Raw genomic sequence first — 22,259 nt, 5'->3', positions numbered from 1 at the left:
ATTAAAAGAAACGTAACCGATGCTAGCTCGATATCTCTTAGTAAGTAGAAAAGTTGACGTTTGCTCGGACGTAACATCAACGATACTGAAATTCAACTCGAAGAATTAATGGATCGGACGTGACTAATGAGTCCGGAGTCGGTACTTTATCTCATTTTTTCTCTACTTCCACATAAATGCTTCCAACCCTATTCATTGCTTCAGTCTTCCCCCCTTCTCTTTCTCTCTCTCTCTTTCTATCTCTTCCAATGACTCGTTTAACTTGATCGATATTTTATTATACGATTTTGCGAAATAAGACGATAACCGTTCGAATGATCTTATTATTATTATTATTATTATTATTATTATTATTATTATTATTATTATTATTATTATTATTATTATTATTATTATTATTATTATTATTATTATTATTATTATTATTATTATTATTATTATTATTATTATTATTATTATTATTATTATTATTATTATTATTATTATTATTATTATTATTATTATTATTAATATTATTATTATTATTATTATTTCCTTTTTTCATCCTTCGAAGCTCGTATTTTCTACGTAAAAATAATACAATAATTTATAATAAAATTCGATTGATTGAAAACGAAATGGGTTTAAAGTTTTCGATTTTAAGCGGCGATGGCCACGCATTTCGCAACGAGTAGACTATATATCCTTGAAATAGTAAAACGAATAGACGAATAATCGAGTATAACGCGTATCTCTTTCCCTCTCTCTTTCTCTCTCACACTCTCTCGTATACTGTACACCAGTATAAATTGCTCAATGTAACTCAGTACTGGTTACTGGTATTGGTAGTAACAGTGATTGTGTTGGTAGTAGTGGCAGTATGGTCCATAGGTATATCTATCTCTAAGGAAAGCAGCAGGTGGTTCGCATCTCTTTTTATTCTCACAATTCTTCCACCACTACGAAGCTTTCTTCCCTTCGGCCTGTTACAAAAGAGAGAGAGAGAGAGAGAGAGAGAGAGGAACAGAGACAGATAAAGATGTTCGAGGATTATAGGCCATGCGTGACTCGAAATTTCGTTTTGTAGTCCTTCACCCTCTCAGACATGGAATGTACATTGAGAAAAAGTGAATATGAAATGAAAGCGAATGCTTAAAGCTATTCGAAGCGATATATCAAAACAATTTATGACATTTTACAATCCATTTCCTTTCGACATAATATTTCGACTTTAAAGTTCAGCTTTACATCTATCTTACACAATATTTTTATTTGTTGTATAAAATATACACAAACGTGTACCACCTATTTATATATTTTTCTTTTCTTTTTTTTTTCCTTTTTCTTCATCCTCACCACGATTCTGAAAATTCGATTTTTTAAAGGAAAACATATGTATTAGTTCGGTGATATTTAAATGACCGACGAGATAGATCTATGATTTATAGACATTTATTTTCAATATATAATATTGGAGCATCGATTGAATATATCATGATTACAGAATATCAATTCTGATTTCTCAATTATACTATGCCAATTGTAACATTAAATGAGAAGAATATTATTAACGAAACTATCAGACTAATTTTCGACAATCGACTACTTCGAGAGTTTCATTAGTATTATTCATCAAATTGTAAATTGTGAAGGATACATTATATAACCTTTTTCTATCTTTACAGATACTAATTTTGAATTAATGATAGGATTTGTAAATGCGTGAAAATTATAAACGAATAGATCTCCGAATAAGATCTTAGAAAGGTATATAAGATTAATGTTGAACTTTCTTATAATACTAATTAATTTAATTTCTTCATATTATGCTATAATTGCATTGTAACAAGTTAAATAATCGATGTAAAATAAGTCGGAAAAGGTAATCAAGTGTTTACAGCGAAAAGAAAATTAATATTTAAATGTTACAATGAAGGAAAATCATCTTCGAAGATTTCAAGTTTATCGAATAGAAACAAGTCTATGGTAGCGTAGTACCGTAATTAAACAATTATAAAATTCATTAGAAGTATGATAAATAAATCATGTTAAAGAAACTTCAGAAAAATAAATACTTTGGGGAAGAAAAAGTTGTCGTGAGAGAGTAGTTAAGAAAAAAGAAAAAAGAAAAAAGAAAACAGAAAAAATGCAACAAGTGGACCAAAACTCGTAACCTTTGTTGTGCAACGTACTTTAATAAGAAAGTATACACGTGAAAACTTATCGAAGAATTTTGAGTAAGAAAAGTGTTTAAATGGTCGTCTCGGAAAAAGAATGACATATATAAGTAAAATAAATCGCACATCAAGTGTTCAAAATTCTCTTGAGAAAAGTACGTTGAAAAGGAATATTAATTTCTGAGAAAGGATAATTTTCTTTCACGAGAATAAATATGACATGTTTAATTGGGATTGTCGCAACAATGGATTGAAATGGATTTGAAAAAATATCGACACCTACAATAAAAATTGACAAGCAACAATGAAGCACTATAATGCTTCTGTAATATTATACATTCAGACATGTATAATTTCACAATGTGTTAAAAATATAATTTTAATTGTTGTACTATCGTGAATGAAATGCAGTATTCGAAGATATACATATAAAAAAAAATCATGATAAAAATATAAATTGTACTTTAACAGTAATAAAAATAAAAATAAAAATAAAAATAAAAATAAAAATAAAAATAAAAATAATAATAATAATAAAAATAATAATAATAATAATAATAATAATAATAATAATAATAATAATAATAATAATAACAATAATAAAGATCGTAATATTACAAAGTTCATTTGATTCCTTCTTTATCCCATAAACATTTATATAAACTTAACATTTACGTGAACGAAATTTTGAGAAAAAGGAAAAAAAGTAAAGGAAAAAAAAAGTGCAAATAAAAAAATTAATGTTATCGCTTGGAAAAAATGTATAAAAATAATTAAATACATACATATGTACGATTTTCTTTCATGTCAATTGTTGCCCGTTCTCTCGATTGATGTCACGATGCAGCAGTATTGTGACAACCATGAATCATGGAAAAAGACAGTGAGAGAAAGAGAGAGAGAGAGAGAGAGAGAGAAATTGAGAAAAAGAGAAAGAAAGAGAGAGAGAGAAATGATGCGTGGGCGTTAGAGAATAAATGCATTCATGGGTGTCAGGAGCAACGCAAAGAGATACTGGTAGCCTAGTTCGGATTCGCGAACGTGTTGGTGATCGCGTTCAAGTTCGTATGGGGTGGTAGAATTGCGGAGGTTAACACAGAGAGAGGGTTGCTCTTGGAAGAGGAAGAGAGGAGTAGGCATTTGATTGGACGACAGTACTAGTATGGTGGGGATAGCGATCAGGAGAGTCGCTAAGTTCTCGGCTTATATAAACGGGACGCGGGATTCTCTCGACCGCAGAAGAACCGCATCCGCCGGTGAACAACTACGGTTACTCTATCACGTGTTCTACGACGTTATTCTTTAAAAGTTTCATTACGAAGATTTATTCTCAAATCGAGGTAAGGGACAACGTTGCAAAAATTATTGCTTATAAATTCGATATTTCGCGTACGTATTGTGTACGTTCCATAATCGTTCTTTTTTCTTTTTTCTTTTTCGAAAATCATTCTATTTTCTTTCACATCGACATAGATGAAAATTGTTTAATCAATTTTCTATGTAATTATTTATTTATTTTCTTTTTTTACTATCCGCTTATTCATTTTATTCTGTTTTTTCGAATAAACTCGATAAAATGTTAGATTGTATCCTATAGTTAATAGTCTTGACAATTTTATTGTCTTACTATTAGGGCAATCGTAAAATAAGTAGACACTTTCGTAGTATGTTACGAGCCGAATAAAAACAGGGAAACGAGTCACTTCTCTTTTTCTGTAGTATTATACACTCTCTTTCTCTCTCTCTTTCTTTCTCTCTCTCTCTCTCTCTCTCTCTCTCTCTCTCTCTCTCTCTCTCTCTCTCTTTGTAGTAATACGATTTTTTTTTCTCTTTTAAAAATAAATAATTTAATCACTTTGAGGATGAATATTTTTTTTGCTGAATCATCGAATCACATCAAGACTCGTTAAAAACGATCGAGATACCTAATTCAATCGTTTCTCATTCGCGTCGATATCCTCGCTGAAGATTTCATTTCTGTAAAAAAAAAAAAGAAAAAAAGAAAAAGGAAGATAAAATGTTTGACGTAAACGAAGTAATCGAACAAAAAAGAAAAAAGGAGAGAGAAAACTGCGAGAAAAAACGATGAAGAAAGAAAGAAAATGTTTTACGATCGTTTAAAATTTTTCTATTGAAATATTTTTTACCTTTCCTAATTTGTCAAAGTTTTTTTTGACGTATATAATGAACATGAGAATTTTTCATCGCTTTTTGAGATTTTTATATTTTTGATGTTTGAATAAAATTGGTTCAGTAGTATCCGTCAAGTTTTCGTCGACAAGTGAAACAAGCGCGTGTAAACGGACGAACTTTAAATGCCGCTCCAGTCAATGCATATGACATATCTACATATATACATGTATATGTATCTATATATCTACGTATGTATATTACGTAGGACGATTGCAGTGCTAACAATAATTAGTAACAATGCTATTACGCCATGTCGAGTATCGTGAACTCATTGAACTCCGTAATTGTTGGAACCATTGTTGTTAAAGTGGACCATCATCATTATTATTATTATTATTATTATTATTATTATTATTATTATTATTATTATTATTATTATTATTATTATTATTATTATTATTATTATTATTATTATTATTATTATTATTATTATTATTATTATTATTATTATTATTATTATTATTATTATTATTATTATTATTATTATTATTATTATTATTATTACTATTAATAATATTATTATTAGTAGTGATATTAATATTGTTATTACTATTATTATGTTTAATATACTATTTAATTTATTGTCATTATTATTCATATTATTATTTGCATTATTAACGATAATATATTATTACTATTCTTTATATTATTATTATTATTATTATTATTATTATTATTATTATTATTATTATTATTATTATTATTATTATTATTATTATTATTATGATTATTATGATTATGATTATTATTATTGAGATAATAGAAATATATTTTGTTTTACGAAGAAAATCAGTGTGATTGTAATTGAACGAAAAGAAAAATAATCTGATATTAAGTATTAAAAAAAAAAGAAGAAGAAAAGAAAAAGAATAGACTTAGAAGAAAAGAATAGTTCGTTACGGGACCTGTAGCTATTATAAACGCTAACGATATCTTTTGTTCGATATTGAGAGAACATACTACGTTTGTATATTATCCAGAACACGAGAATGATTCAAAATACGATTAATTTATAAATACATGCTTTACTTCATCGAATGTGCAACCAGTGGCATATTGTGCACTGGAACGACGACTTCTATCTTTTATAGATTTTGTTGTAGATAATAAGAAAAAAGATAAATAAATAAATAAATAAAATATAAAAGCAATGCTTCCGAAAGAAATGAATAGAGAGTAACGTTTCAATTATTATCAGAAGAGCTGCTAAAATATAGTAATATTTCAAATATTTCTTTTAGAAAACTCAAGTTTCAAAAAAATGCATCGGATAACTCGTTGCAACCGAGACTTTGAAGATTAATGGTATTAATTAAAAAGAAAATTGTCCCGTTGTTCTCTAAAACATATAACTATATTCTTCATCGCTAGGAGAGTAGTAACAGTGAAAAGCAAAAAGGATATTTAACACCGGTTAGACGATCTATCAAAGTAGAAAATGTGTTTAATGAGTTTAAAGAAATGTCCATAAGAAATTCTATACTCATTATGAATGTTCAGGACTCGTTATAAATGTTGGTAGAGATAGATCGAAGAAAAAATATTATAATAATATTTTTCTAATTTCTTTTCTTCTTTTTTCTTTTTTATCAAAGAATTTCTTTAGAAAAGAACATTATGCAAACAAAAATAGACAAAATATTTTATTCCAAGTTTTTCAAAGTGAAATCAATGATAATAATTTATCGTCATAAAAATTTATAGAATATTCGTTTTTTATTGCTAAACTATTCCCATTGGCAAAAGGGAAAAACTCGTATCTATCTATTTGCACGTTAATTTAAACGCGTAATAACAATTATATTTTATGATAGTTAGCAAATCACATATCGTAGTTGAGAGATTAGATTTCAGTGAACTGATATGAATTCTAATTTACAAGAATATACATTATATACCGATATGGGATCTTCCTCTCTCTCTCTCTCTCTCTCTCTCTCTCTCTCTCTCTCTCTCTCTCTCTCTCTCTTTTACAATAATTATAGAATAATTTATTTGAGTACTTTTATTAATTTATTTCTTTATTTATTTTTTCGATATTTATCAATCTATTATATATTATATTTTGAATTTAAGAAACCATAGAATAACTATTTCAATTAATGTGAATTATATAAATAAGCTTTGTATGTAAATTATATAAAAAAGCTTTTGACTAATAAAACGCGAATTACAATTTTTATATTATTTACCTGGCAGTCGAAGAGGCAATGTATGAAAACAAGTATCAGCTACAAATATATATCTACATATGTAGTAAATATATATATATATATAGATATGTGTTACATATGGTATTACATATAGAAGGTTACGCAAAGCGAAAAGCGAGATTGCAAATACGAATAACAATTTAAATAAACGTTGTATTAAAGTGAAATCAACTCTGTCACAGATAGAAAACAATTTACGAACTATCTATTCGATTTCACGCCGCGTGAAATGCTTCACAGATTTATTGTCTGATAATATCTTTTCGATTTGTTAATGGACGAAAATTTCGTTTAATCTCTTTTTATGGATATTAAAATTCTTAAATTCATTCATTTAGAAGATTATTAATGATATTAGAAAAAAAAATATTTATATATATAAAAATATATTACAAATATATATAATAAAATAACATAAAACAAATAACATAAAATAAAATAAAATAACATAAAATAACATAAAACAAATATATATAAAAAATATATTACAAATATATTACAAATTCATGAGAGAATTATTTTATTTCGAAAGATATATTTTCAATAATGAATAAATCGTATAGAGAAAGAGAAATAAAAGGAGAGAGAGAGAGAGAGAGAGAGAGAGGGAGAGTAAGAGAGAAAGAAAAAATAACAAACTAATAGAATTAGAGACATCTCGTCAAATTAAAATTTATTATAATAGTTTGTAACATTTTTCAACGAGATAGATTGTATTATCAAAGAAGTCTTGGCTACGATATAAAAATATTCTATCTTTCTTTAATTCTCTCACTCTCTTTCATTCTAACTCTTGTCATAGTTTAAAATTCGCTGATGGTTCTATAAGTAAAGACAATAACTATTTATGCGAAATATCGAAGTTCAAGTTCTATTAGAGCACACGTGCAAAAACCTTTGTCCGCTTATAGATATTCATTTAATTTTAATCACGTTTTAGTGGATGATCTAACTAACGTGAACGATATTTAATTTATTATGTCCATAAAATTATGCGTGAGACAGCAACACGTTCGTATCGATCAATATCATACTTGAGTAAATAATGTTTGTTCTATTATATAAAAGACAAATAACAGATACGTGTTTACTAATATAAAAAATCTTTCGATAGATCATTGAAACAAATTTTTTAAAGAAACGATCGATTCGTTACAATTATTATAATTATTATTATTCACATAACAAAAGTCATTGATTTGAAATCTTGTCTATATATATATATATTTTTTTTAACAGTAAATTTTTAAATCAATAATTTTTATTACGAGCATATAATAATAATTATATTTATATATAATTAGAAATATAATAAATATAATTATTATTATATGCTCTTAATAAAATAATAATAATTATTATTATAATTTTTCACGAATCGATTGTTTCGTTAAAAATTTATAATAGATTGTAATAATACACATACACATAAACACACACTTATATATATATAGACAAGATTTTTACTATATTATAGATTATTTTTTACATTATATATATACATATTTTTTTCTTTCGTTTTTTTTTTAGATGATCTTTAGAATACATTAGAAATATCGTGACGAGAAGCTTACCCGTAAAATAGGCCATTGCAAAATATCGATTTATAGCTATAGAGAAATCAATCGAGACTATAAATGAAAAGAAATAGATACAACTTTTCATTCAAGTTCCTTTTCCTACGTTGTTACGTTTACGTTCCTTTTATAAAATACTTTCTCTCTCTCTCTCTCTCTCTCTCTCTCTCTCTCTCTCTTCACACATACATATATTTATGAAGTTTTTTACTTATACCTGTGAAACCTTAGAGCTTTATATAACGTGTACAAGAAGAATACATTGAAAGCCATTGCTTTCGTGTGCATATATACATACATACATACATATTATGTTCTCGCAAAATGTAGTTCCAGCTGCGTCGAACAAATTTCAAGGTACCATATCTATGGCATTTACCTACTTCGTTTTTATAGAAAACGATAGCGTTATGGTTAAAGCAAGAAGAAAGCTGTTTTATCTCGTTTATCGAAAAGAGTAATAGAAGAAGTGAAAGAGGAAGAAGAAGGGGAGAGAAAAGTAACAAACAAAGAGAAAAGAAAACGAAACAGAACAAAACAAAAAAGAAAAGAAAGAAAGAAAGAAGAAGAAAGAGAAAAAAAAACAAAATGAACGTAAACTCGATTTCCCTTTTGCGACTATTACGAGAGCTTTCTAATCAAATTTTTCTTTTCTTAACTAAAAATGAAAACTTTTCGTCATCTTTTACATTTTAAGAATATAACTTGTAAAGTAAATTTCATAAGGAAAGCATTATCTTCGGATAAGAGTAATACCAATCTTACCTTTTCTGTGTGATGGCAAACGAGATAACGAGATAAACGTATTATTCCAAAGGATTTCTTGATTCTGATAGAAGGAAGTTCAAGACTCTCAACTCGATCTTGTAAATAATGATTTTGCTGATATTCATTTTCTTTTTTTTTTTTTTGAGTATGGCAATGTGAATATTAAGATAATAAAAGTTCTCACATCGAAAATTAAAATCATCTTGCTCTATCGTTTCCAGTTTTCTTTATTTTTTCTTCTCTTTCTCTCTTTCTCATCTCTCATTCTCTCTCTCTCTTTTATTCAAATTTTCTTTCCCTTTTTCTTTTTTTTTTGTTTTGTTTTAATTTCTTTTCCTTTTCTCACCCTCTTTCTCTCGTTTAATTTTATCAACACTTTTGATATTTGTTCTAACGCATATTACTGAAAAGGAAACCAGCGTGTTCCAGATAGGTATTATAAAGTTAGAACACGAACGAACAGTAGAACTCGAGCGTACAAAATTATAGTAGAGTTTCATAGAGTGACAGCCTTTTGCGTTTTTACTTAACGAAACAAAATGTTTCGCGTCAGACGTATAATATTCGTTATAAGGTGATAAAAATTTAACGACGTCATGATGTCCAATGTTTCCACCAACTTTATCTCTCAATTTACGTTTTATTGATTACCGAATAAGATAATAATCTAACGTATATATTTCTATCGAAATAAGATAAAATACTTGGGAATCATGAGAACTTATAAAAGTCGATATTCTAAGAACACCGTTACGGTTCGCAAACGAGAGAAATAAGCTTACTTAATGTTTGCTCGAAACTCGGTTTCCAATGGTACCAGAAAACCTTAATCAAGTATTCCAGGGTTAATAAAGTAGTTACTTCTAATTGGAAGTATCTAGTTATTTGATTTAACAGAGGACGCAGGCGGAAGCGGTGCAATTAAATCTTATTATTAATAAAACCGCATAGAAAGAATAAAAAAGAAAAAAAAAAGAAAGATAAAGAGAGATAGAGGGAAATAAAGAGAGATAGATAGAGAAAGAGATAGAGAGATAAATAGAGATAGAAAGCACCGATGAAAAATATAGATATTATTCAATAAAAATTTTATTATTAGAAATTTTCATTTTTATTTTCATTTCTACGATATTCAACGTACTTTTTCCTTTTTTTCGTAATTTATCAAAATGAAATTGTACGGAGGTACTGATAAAAATTCATTTCTAAAGTCCTCAAAAATTGAAAATAGATTGAACGTAATAAAAAGTTTCATTTTCGATAGAAGACGAAGTTGAATTTATCATACTAGACTGGAACGTACTTATATTTATGATTTTCCATAACATCCACTCATTCGTATCCGATTTCGATGTAATCGTTCCCATGTGACGATTCTAACGTAAAACAAAATATACGCTCTATATATATATATACACACAGACACACAGACACACACACAAACCTATATATATATATATATATATATATATATATATATATATATATATATATATATATATAAAGTATATTTTTTTATTTTCTCGTCATGCGATAAGAAAATATGTATTGCATGAAGATATATGATCTGTTTATAATTTTTTTCCTTCTCTCTCTCTCTCTCTCTCTCTCTCTCTCTCTCTCTCTCTCTCTCTCTCTCTGTTTTTTTACTAAATAGAACACGTCCATTCGAACATTTTCTTTCATGTTAGGCTTTATTAAAGCATTGAAACAACTTAGACAATGACAACTATGAGAAAGTAAAGGTACGCGGTTGTTTCAACGAAGTTAAAGAGGGGAATGATGCCTCCGGCTTTTTGCATACATCTTTCTCTCTCTCTCTCTCTCTCTCTCTCTCTCTCTCTTTCCCTTCCTTTATCACTCTCTTTCTCTCTGTATCTCTCTATCTCGAAAATGTTCGAAATTCCGTAATGCTTGAGATTCTCATGCCGCTAATTCTCGCCACGTTTTCCAACGATTTTCACCATGTTTCCGAGAACTTTCAATGGCGATGGACGCAAAAGATATAGTAAACACAATCCAATTTAAGGAAACAAATTTTACAATGCCATGTAAGAGAAGATGCGTTTACATAAGTTGCTATGCACTTATCGTTTTGCTTTGAAAATGTACGAATATTTCTAGTTATTCTTTCTCTCTTTATCTCTCTCTCTCTCTCTCTCTCTCTCTCTCTCTCAAACAAACAAACAAACAAACAAGAAATTCCGTTTTCCCTAAGTTTATTTTATCCTTTTCATCCTCTTCAACGACAAAATTTCCTTTCGATTTTAGCCACTAACACGATTTTACAGTTTACTTCTGTACTTTAAACACACAAGGATATAAAACGATAAAGAGAGATGGAGAAATAGAGAGATAGAGAGACAAAGAGAAAAAAAGAGAGAGAGAGAGAGAGAGAGAGAGAGAGAGAGAGAGAGAGAGAGAGAGAGTGAGTGAAAGAGAGAAAGAAAAAGAGAGAGAGAAAGAATGAAAGAGTTTTCCATGAAAAATCCTACGAAAAAGTGACAAATACATCCCGATGGCTTTAACCTCGATTTCTTTTCAAAAGAGAAACGCTATTTTACGTATAGAGTACAAAAGGTGAAAAAAGAGGAAAGAAGCTTTTTATTTATCGAGTTTGTCAACACTTTCGAAAGCTTACTTCTTGCGGAAAACTTACCGTGAACATTCTATAATCGCATTCGCTTTTACTATCACTAAACTATGCTACCGGCGCGTTCAAGTTTATTGACTTTTACTAGTATTATTAAATCGCTTGAATATTATCGATAAAGAAACATGTATGTATATAAGGATCACTCTTGCATTCTAACACGTATTTCTAACAATTTATTTTATATATCTATGTATATATTTATAAGTACGGGATGGGAATTAATTATTTCAAATTTTTTTTTTAAATTCTGTTTTATTTAAATTTTTTGATTATCTGATCGATTCGCATATTAAGGATTTGGTTATAAATATATATATGTGTATTGATTACATTGATTTTATATATTGTATTGACTACATTGATTTTATTTTGTATTTACATTTCGAACAAAATTAAAAAAACAAACATATAGATTGTTTGAAATTTTCATTGAAAATTTATACTATATATATATATATATATATATATATATATATATATATATATATATATATATATATATATATGCAAGTATGTATATAGCATAAATTTTCAATGAAAATATCAGATAATCATATGTTTGTTCCTTTTTTATAAAAATAATTTTCTCATATAAAACTCAATGTACGTATATTTATGTATGTATATGTATGTATATGTATGTATGGGATACGTGTTAATGAATACATTAATGAATAATTTTGGTAGGGATGATAGTAACTCGACATGGATAATAAACGCGATGCGTTTAAATGGATGTCGTGGTAACTCTAATCTTAAACGGTCAAGCTTCCAATTTTAGATATAATTTGATGAACGATAACACGGTCGAACGATTTTCTTATACTCGACAGTTACTCGATCTTAGAACATAACGGAGAAGATTTTACGGGTAACGCGCACGCATAATTCTTTTTTCTATCAAATTTATCCTGTAGTTCTATACGAACGATGACACCATAAAAAGGGTAAAAAAAAAGAAACAAAAAAATAAAAGAAAACCCTGGTAAAACTGACCATAAAAAATCGTTCGTGCAACGAAGATAAACGTTTTACTTATTTTTAATTTATTTGTTTTTTTCTTTTCTTATTTTCTTTTTTTTTTTCGAAGTCGTTTATTCTTTCATAAGACTTATCAACAGCAACACGCTGTCATATTGTGACGTATATAAAATCCAATTCGATTAATCTATATCGAAAAAATTGATTGTAGCCTTGACTTTCTAAACAAATTTCGCATAAATCGATATAACGTAATTTTTTTCGATAACTAATATACGTTGAAAAAGTTTTGGAATAATAGTTATTATTATTGTTATCAGAGTTAATAGCAAAATTCAAATTTTATTATATTCCAATACTTGGTTATCTAAATCGGTGAATAAAATTTGAATAATCCGGGTAACGTACAAGGATTTAAATATTGTTTATTGATCCAAGTATTATATTTTGATATTTATAGACGAGTGTTAATAAAAATATTTCGATAAAATTTCGTTTGATATATTAAATTAATTCTCATTAATTATTATTAACATTTATAATAAGAATACATATAATATGAATAATTTGATCTAAAAATGTCCAAAATATTGAATTGAATTATTGAAATAAATCGTAATTATTTTTTTTTTAGATCATACAAAATTATTTTTTTATCATTTAATGCTTAAGGGCTGTGTAAATGAACAAAGAAATATATATATATATATATATATATATATATAATTTCTTTCAATTAAAATTGTAATAATAATAATTCGAGATAAATCAATTCTTTTTTATAAAATAGTACGATATCGATTTCTTTCAATCTTCGCAAGTCCTTATCTTCCGAAGATTCTGATTATAAAGTCATCAAACAAAAAGTATTTGAAAAGACGATTTATTAGATGAATTATTTTGATCTCAATCATCTTTCCTTGATTTTCCTTTCTTTTCCTTTTTTCTTTTATCTTTTCTTACGAATTCGGTATTTATTCGATTGATCATCGTACATAAATATATTTCATCGTGATTTCAGCTGACTTAGAATGTGAAAAAAGATCTAAAAATATCGACGATCTTATCTCTCATTTTGTCACATAAGATTTCTCTCTTTCTTTCTTTCTTGCTTTTTATTCGAATATGACAACTCATGTATTCTTTACTGAGTAAGGAACAATCAAAAAAGTCTCGATAATACTCAGATGATTGTTCACCAATCTATCTATCAACGCCAGATCATTATATATATTTATTTTTCATAGGGTATTGGTCCACCATGTTTTGGGAGACAGAGACAGAGACAGAGAGAGAAAGAGAAAGAGAGGGAGAGAGAGAGAGAGAGAAAGAGAGAAAGAGAGAAAGAGAGAAAAGTTAATTTATAACCTCTTGTCTTCGTAATTTCCTCCCTCGAGGAAAATATTCTTCGAGACTATTTCGATCTTCCTCTCCGGAAGTAATATCATTAATATTCATACGAGAAACCACCCATCAAAGAACAATCTAATTAACTAACCCCCCTGCCAACTTACCTCCCTACCTCCCTCCCATCTTTCTCAAAAATAATACATATTTCATTAAATCTATCTTTCTAATCTCTTCGAGATATTTATCCATTATATTAATCACTCGATCGATCATAAAATATCTATATATGTAATAACATTTGATAGTTATCAAGAAAAAGAGTTCTTACGATCTCTCTCTCTCTCTCACACACTCTCTTTCTTTCTCTCTCTCTCTCTCTCTCTCTCTCTCTCTCTCTCTCTCTCTCTCTCTTTCTTTTTTTCGAGTAAATTAAAATTTTGTTAGTTGAAACATCGTTGACCATTTTCACGAGTAAATAGGTACAGTTGTATTTTTGCACATACATCTGCACGATCTATCTAATTATGATAATATACAATATTGTGTGTTTCGTTATCATGATATAATTTATATTCCGTTAGATATAGCGTTCGATTAATTTTTATATACATATTATCAATTTTCTTGAACATATAATATTTTCATTTAATTATGAATATAGTCAAAACGCATTAGTTTTCATATATTATAGCATACATATAATCATCAATGTATTAAATGTATGTAAACATAACACACACACACACAAGTTTCTGGTATATATCTCGGAACTTTATAAAATATAGAAAACTCGGTGGTCACGTAGCACGTGTTCAAGAACGTCGTGTTCCCAAAGGGGAGAAAGTGAAAGAAAAAAGGGGAGAAGGAGAGGAAGAAAGAGATAGAGAGTGGGAGAGACCAAGGGAAAAAAAGAGAGTGCGAGAGTAAGAGAGAAAGAAAAAAAATATAAGTTGTGTTAGGAAGACACATCATGTGGGATACGAAATTCCACGTTCGATAATTTAATTGAGAACGTAAATCCCTTTACTCTCTCCATTTCGATTTCTTTCCGCACTTTCACACACATATCACTAACTTCTAAAAGTTATTACATCTTAGAAAATACTTCAGCAATTCCTACAATTTGTTTGATCCCCCATTTTAAGAAACGTTTTTCTTAAAGCACCATATCCATCTCGTTTGTTTTCTTTAGTCTCATTCATCTTATTTTTGTATATCAAATTTGTCGTCTCTTTCGAATGATCCAGTTGAAAACAGAAATACATTTTTTGTCCCTCATCTTAATCTACGCACAATACCATTTTAACCCTTTTATTTAGAAATGGACGTTCACCACATTTTTTTTCTTTTTTCTTTTTTTTATCATTTACTTCGTTTACTTCGTAGTTATAACACAACCAAGGCCAAAAGTGTATATATATGTATAAAAAGTGTGTGTGTGTGTATGTGTAAAAGGGAGAGTGAAAGAGAGAGACAGATAGAGAAAGAGAGAAAAAATGAAAGGAAAGGGATAAGGGATGGGATAAGGAAAAAGATAACAGTGTATGTTTTTTTCTGCTTCCCGTCGAATTCTTGAGATCCTCCCTAAGAACTAATATTCTTTATCAAAACATAAGTTAAGGAAAAGCTATAATATTGTCATCGTAGGCTGAACAAACATAAGAAAATTGTGCGGATCAGCTCGTAAAACGTATTACTATTATAATCTCAGGTTTAACCGATGGGATACGATATAGATGTCTTTAATAATATTTCGTCCCTCGACTTTATTACACAATAAGAAAAAAAAAAAAAAAAAAAAAAAAAAAAAAAAAAAATATATATATATATATATATATATATATATATATATATATATATACATGTACACATGATCGCAAGAACTTTCTATAGAAAATTTTTTTTGACATCGCAAGATGTGTTAATGTATTGCAATCTCTAAATAGAATTGAGTCAATATTTATTATTAGTTCTTTAACAATGAAAAATACATTATTGATAAATTCGACATGTGATAAAAGTATAACGTACTCAGTGAAACTCCATTACATTGAAATGATTTTCAAATTAAATGTATAATAGCTTTTAATTTACATGTCCAAATTATTGCAAAGTAATTTTCAATTGAAAATCATATCTTTATTATTAATAGTCAACGAGTATATCATTATAAGCATATATTTGTGATTTATTCAATTTTTTGTGAGTTGCTAACTATGTATGTCCTCAGTACATCAAAGTAGTGTCATTTTATATTTTTCGAAAAATCTATGACTATAATGAAAAAAAAGAGCCACATACACATATACATACACATACACAAAAAAAAGAAGAAAAAATTGGTCCATGTATTTTTAATGTTTTATCATAGTTTCCGCGTTATATAGGTATGCAAAGAAAGCACACAGTTATTCCTATAAAAATGGAACGTGTTTGACAATTCGAATTCACAATTTTCCGACTTTATTTCATGCAATATGATACAAGAATTGATACGGTTTCGAATCACGTCGAACAGTTACGAGCTAGAATATAAGTCGGGTAATGAAAATATAGCGTCGTTCTCACACCCTCCGCTCTTTCTTCTCTTTTTTTTTCTTTTTTATTTTCTCCCTTTTCTTTTTTTCGTTACAACACGTTCTAACGTTAACCTATGATGAAACTACGTTGTTATCTTGTTTGTGTAAAAGCATCTTAACATTCGATTATGGAATAATCTATTCATCGTACTTTTATCATCGTTGTATATAGGTACACATATACATATATAGTGATATACATATATAGTGATATACATATATATATATATATATATATATATAATAATTATATATGTAAAAAAATAATTTAGTATAAATTATTTATTAATTTATGTAATTTTATAAATCAGTCGAAAATCTAAATTTATTTCTTTTTTTAGCAAAATAAAATGAATTTAGTTTCAGTACAAATTTGTTTATAACAAATTCTTAATTAATTATTAACAATACATCAAAAAAGATAGAGAAAGTTCTAATTTTTAAAACGATATTTGATTCTTATGACTTTTAATTTCGGAGATATTCTTATGTAAATGAAAGACATTTAAATTGACCCATATATAATTTTCATTCAAATTTGTTCGGTGACACACTGACCTATATAAGTTTCGAAAAGTTAGGAGACCCGACTACTACTACTACTGCTACTACTACTACTTCTACTACTACTACTACTACTACTACTACTATTACTACTACTACTACTACTACTACTACTACTACTACTACTATTACTACTACTGCTCTTACCAACAGGTGTATACGAATTATGAATGAAAATTTTTCGAAGCGAATATCTTTGGAACAAAAAATCGTAAAGATTTGAAAAAAGTATCGTTTTCAAGTTTGCATTAATCTTTATTTATTTATATATTGCAATAATATCGATATAATAAAATCAATTTTATTAATAATTTTTAAAATTGACTTTCTTTCTTTTATTTCATAATAAGGTGATAACTTTAACGAAATCATTAAAATTTTTTTTGTTTATTTAAAATAAGGAATAGAAAATCTAGTATTATAGCACTATTCGTACTATACATATTTTGAGAACAATACTTTATATCTATAGAAAGAACATGATCAAAATTATTACCCACTTTGTATTATTATGTACATATATATATATATATATATATATACAATTTTTTATTTGTATTATATATAATACACTTTTTATATATTATATATTTATATATAAATATTTTCTGAATATTTTTTTTACTACAAGAAAAACGAACTAAGAGAAATAGGATCTTCTTTTACACCGAAATAGATAATTTCTTTTTTATATTTCTTTCTTGCATATAAATAAGTGTACATGTATGTAAACGTATATATACATACATATAAATATACATCAGCATCGATTATCGAGAACGATGAGTCCAATTATCTACTCCTACAACGAATCTATTCAAGGCAACGTGATTGCATCATAATAAAATGCTAATCGAACGAACGATGAAAGTATGTACGTTGGAAAAATTCTTTAATTCGTGTTACATTTTACACGGTAAAAAAAATATTGAAAATGAAAAGAAGATATTTGAAAATTTGATTAAAACATTAGAGATCGATTGAATCTTTTGTAATTCATCCGAGAGTTCTCCGCATTTCGTTCTTTTATACAGTTTGGGCTAAAAGTTTTTGTACGATCATAAAAATCAATTACTCTCTTTTCGAAACTTTCTAATCTAATTTTCCTTTTTTTATTCAAATTGTAAAAAAGTATTCAAACTTGTAGTTTCATAATCTGAAAATAAAAATAAACGTAAAATTTCTCAAAAAGGAGTAATCGATTTTTATAATTACCTAGGAACTTTTGGTCAACCCCATATTTGAGAAGAGTTTCACATATGTATGTAAGCGATGGATAAAACTTAAAATCTATAAAAGAACTTTCAGATACTTAGAACAGAGTTGAATAGTTTGTTAGTCAGGTTCTTTGAAAACATTGGAATGACTTTTCTGAACGACGTGGAAAACGTATTGTCTCGTTCCTCACCGTCATCTCGTACAACTCTATTTTCTCCTTTGCTTCTTTTAACTCCCTCCTTTACTTAATCTTATGTCCACATAAGAAATATTCGAAACCGAGTAACACGAAAACGAGTTAAGTATAGATACATACATACATACATATATATATATATATATACATATGTATATAAATATATATATATATACTCCTACCGAATAAAAAACATGATATTCTAAAAGAGAAGGAAAAGAAAATCATAATAAAAAAAAAGATCAGAAAAATAATTTTTTTTATTCAATATACTATCTCATCGCATTGATATTACATTTATATGTAATATTACAAGTAATATTAATCTGATGCAAATATTTATATAGGTACATTTGTAATTCCTTTGTCCTTACATACACTATTATACCTTTCGTTAATTATTAAAAACTTATCGTACCAATAGTGTGAAATATCATAAGAGCAATTATTTTCCCCTAATATTACTAAATACTATTCATATTAAATGTAGAAATATGGACAAGATGAGACAATAGAAAGAAAAGAAAAAAACAAAGAATGATTGTTAGATTATTTTTTCTTAATTCGCCATTTATAATATAAGAAAAATAATTAATATATACTTGCACATGTATTAAGGGAATCTCGATGTTCGAATAAATAATTCATCGGAAAATGCAGTAATATTTTTTAAGTTTCAATTTAATTTAAGACTCTTTATTTGAAACTAAAGATTTGAAAACTTTACATTCCTGTACTATCGAACGGAAACGCGTTTTTTTCTAATAAAATTCAACTTATTATTTGATAAAATATTGAAATTTAAAATTAAAAAGATTTTCGTTCGATTTTTTTCTTATTATACGATAGTTCAATATTATCAAATTATAAACCACAAAAGTCATAAATGAAAGCATAATGAATTTCGTGAAATAATCAGCGCTTCGTCAAAGACATTTTTCATTTCAATGACTTCAACGATTATTATATTTTGCTTTTATCCTCTGCTCTCTCATTAAGGACGATTTGCACCTATTTTACTTGGATCGATTGCAATTTGATACATTATTACAATACAAATTAGTCATTGCACGGGTTTTATCATTTTCTATATTTCATTTTTATTTATTATCTCTCTTTCTCATATATATATATATATATATATATATATATATATATATATATGTATATATATATATATATATATATGTATATATATATATATATATATATATATTAAATTTTATACACAATGAATATCTATCTAATTGTCGAATTTTTCATATGTATATTCATGACGAAAAGTATGTTAGTATAATTATCAAAATCATAGATCATAGATCTTAATAGATCTCTAATTTTTCTTGTATATCGAATATATAAATCTCTTATTTTTTTTGTTTTCTAAACGCACATAACGGATTTACATATCGATTTTTTATGGTTAGTTACGAGTGCATACAAATATTTTTCAAGAAATATAAAATATCTGAAAAGATATAAAGAAAATTTCGATTGAGATTATTATTCTTTGTCTTTCGTTTATAAAAATCTTTGTCTTACATTTATAAACAATTACAAATATTCAGACATTATCATTAAAATTTCTCAGTACATACATACACACATACACACACAAACACATACATAAAATCGCGTAATTTTCTTTTAGGGCAAGTGAACGATTTATCCCTGACCGAAGATGCAGAGACAAATCGCAATCTCCTGTTTGATCCTGATAGCCATCACCGTTATGGTGGTGTCAAGTCCTCTGGCGGATGCTGCTCCGTTTTCGTAAGTATTACAATTTAAACAAAATTTACAAATAGATACTGGATGAACAAAAACTAAACATGTAATCATACAATTTCAAAGATAAAATTAGCTTTCAAAAAAAAAAGAAAAGGAAAATCTCGAAAAAGAATAATAGACTTTTAAAATCGATCAAAAACTTTTGCTCGCCACTGTACAAAATAGAAAAGAAAGTGATAACTTTTCTCTTAACCCCTTGACATACAATGACTTCTGGGAGACGTTCATTTCATGTGCTATTGTAGACATCTCCGAGATGTCAGGAACGGTCTCCAGTGAACGTTGTACAATACATTATTAAATTATTCAATTATTTCACTCATATGTTGATTTTGTTTTGTTTAAAATGAATCCATTTTAGGGAAATGATATACACTGTAGTATTTTTCGGGCACGTCAAATTTCTTTTTATTTGTATGTCAAAGGGTTAAGTATCGTTTATAGAGAGATAAAAAGAGAGAGAGAGAGAGAGAGAGAGAGAGAGAAAGAGAGAGAGAGAGAAAGAGAGAGAGAAAGAGAGAAAGAGAGAGAGAGAGAGAAAGAGAGGGAATAAAGATAGTGTAAATGGATAACGAACAACTGTGACAATTGAGCTAATTCGTCTAATAGATATCATGATTGCCTCGCCGGTAGGACGATCATTCGATATCCTTCGACGATAAACTAAGAGAAAAGAGAGATGCGTCTGTTTGCAATAGATGGTTTAACCCAGTTTCTTTTCATAAATCATCATGGTCTCTTTTAAAGTGATTCTCTGATTTGAAGATAAGCATCCAATAAAGTCGATGGAGAAAAAGAAATGAGTCGAGGTAAATTTTATTTAAAGGAATATGTTTGAAACCTATTATCTTTCAAGTACTAATATCGAGTTCATTTAGAAGACATTCTTCATCATTGCAATAAGATAAATAAAAAGGGGGAGAGAGAGAGAGAGAGAGAGAGAGAGAGAAAGAGAGAGACAGGGAAAGAGACAGAGAGAGAGAGAGAGAGAGAGAGAGAGAGAGAGAGAGAGAGAGAGAGATAGAAAGAGAGTTAAAGAATGCATCTCACTAGAAAATAATCGATCTATCAACGATGCTTTCTCTCCGACCAATTATAATTTATATATTTTTTATTATTATTATTATTATTATTATTATTATTATTATTATTATTATTATTATTATTATTATTATTATTATTATTATTATTATTATTATTATTATTATTATTATTATTATTATTATTATTATTATTATTATTATTATTATTATTATTATTATTATTATTATTATTATTATTATTATTATTATTATTATTACTATTATTTTTACTATCGAATCACCGTTCATTGTATACTTTACAGACAACAAAATTATTGGAATCAATTAGAAGAAGAAGATCCTGAAGCTCTCCTTGATATGCTCGCCCGTCTTCGTCATTCGATCATGCGAAATCAAGAACTCGAAAAGTCTGTATCTGTTATATTGATATAATTTAAACATGTCGATCAGATAATATTTTTTTATTCTGATGATGAAACTAATCTTTTATATAATTATCTTTTAGCAATAAACGCGGACTGGACTTAGGTTTGAGCCGTGGATTTAGTGGTTCTCAAGCAGCGAAACATTTGATGGGTCTCGCAGCCGCGAATTACGCCGGTGGTCCAGGACGAAGGCGCCGTTCGGAATAAATATAGATAAGTCGAATATAAGAGGATGTAAAGTGAACTTCTAACGCAAATAATAATAATAATAACAATAATAATATTAACAATAATAATAATAATTATAATAATAATGACGACATTGTTCAACGTACTTGTTCACGTAATGTGTCAGACGATTGTGTCAGACCTCTTTAGAATTTTACATATTTCGCACTTTGACGCACGTTTCCGCGATATTTCTTCTTTCTGTAGATATTTGATTTCTAATCTGTAATATTTATTTTAATTCTTATTTAATACATAATACGTGACACGTAGCGCGCGAATAGAATTTGTTTTTTCTTTTCTTTTTTTTTTTTCCTTAAT

The 22,259-nt window shown here is 27.5% G+C and overlaps 1 protein-coding gene across 1 annotated transcript; it reads left to right on the top strand.

Moving 5' to 3' along the window:
• Positions 1 to 3,392: 3,392 nt before the first annotated feature.
• Positions 3,393 to 22,259, top strand: Dh31 (diuretic hormone class 2). Its single transcript, XM_035862066.2, has 4 exons — positions 3,393 to 3,496; positions 20,103 to 20,224; positions 21,588 to 21,692; positions 21,791 to 22,259. Exons 2-4 carry the CDS (start codon positions 20,133 to 20,135, stop codon positions 21,915 to 21,917), a joined length of 324 nt encoding a protein of 107 aa, XP_035717959.1. The 5' UTR covers positions 3,393 to 3,496; positions 20,103 to 20,132; the 3' UTR covers positions 21,918 to 22,259.

The sequence above is a fragment of the Vespa mandarinia genome, chromosome 14 (genome assembly GCF_050613455.1).
Source record: "Vespa mandarinia isolate Hongniang chromosome 14, ASM5061345v1, whole genome shotgun sequence".
NCBI lineage: Eukaryota > Metazoa > Arthropoda > Insecta > Hymenoptera > Vespidae > Vespa > Vespa mandarinia.
This window is presented reverse-complemented; position numbering and strand designations above follow the sequence as displayed.

What these genes read in the sequence shown, in the direction of transcription:
- Dh31 (XM_035862066.2), top strand. Translation starts at nt 20,133, where the DNA reads ATGCAGAGACAAATCGCAATCTCCTGTTTGATCCTGATAGCCATCACC. An exon ending in GCGGATGCTGCTCCGTTTTC is followed by an intron (nt 20,225 to 21,587) that starts GTAAGTATTACA and finishes TATACTTTACAG; the next exon opens with ACAACAAAATTATTGGAATC. An exon ending in CGAAATCAAGAACTCGAAAA is followed by an intron (nt 21,693 to 21,790) that starts GTCTGTATCTGT and finishes ATTATCTTTTAG; the next exon opens with CAATAAACGCGGACTGGACT.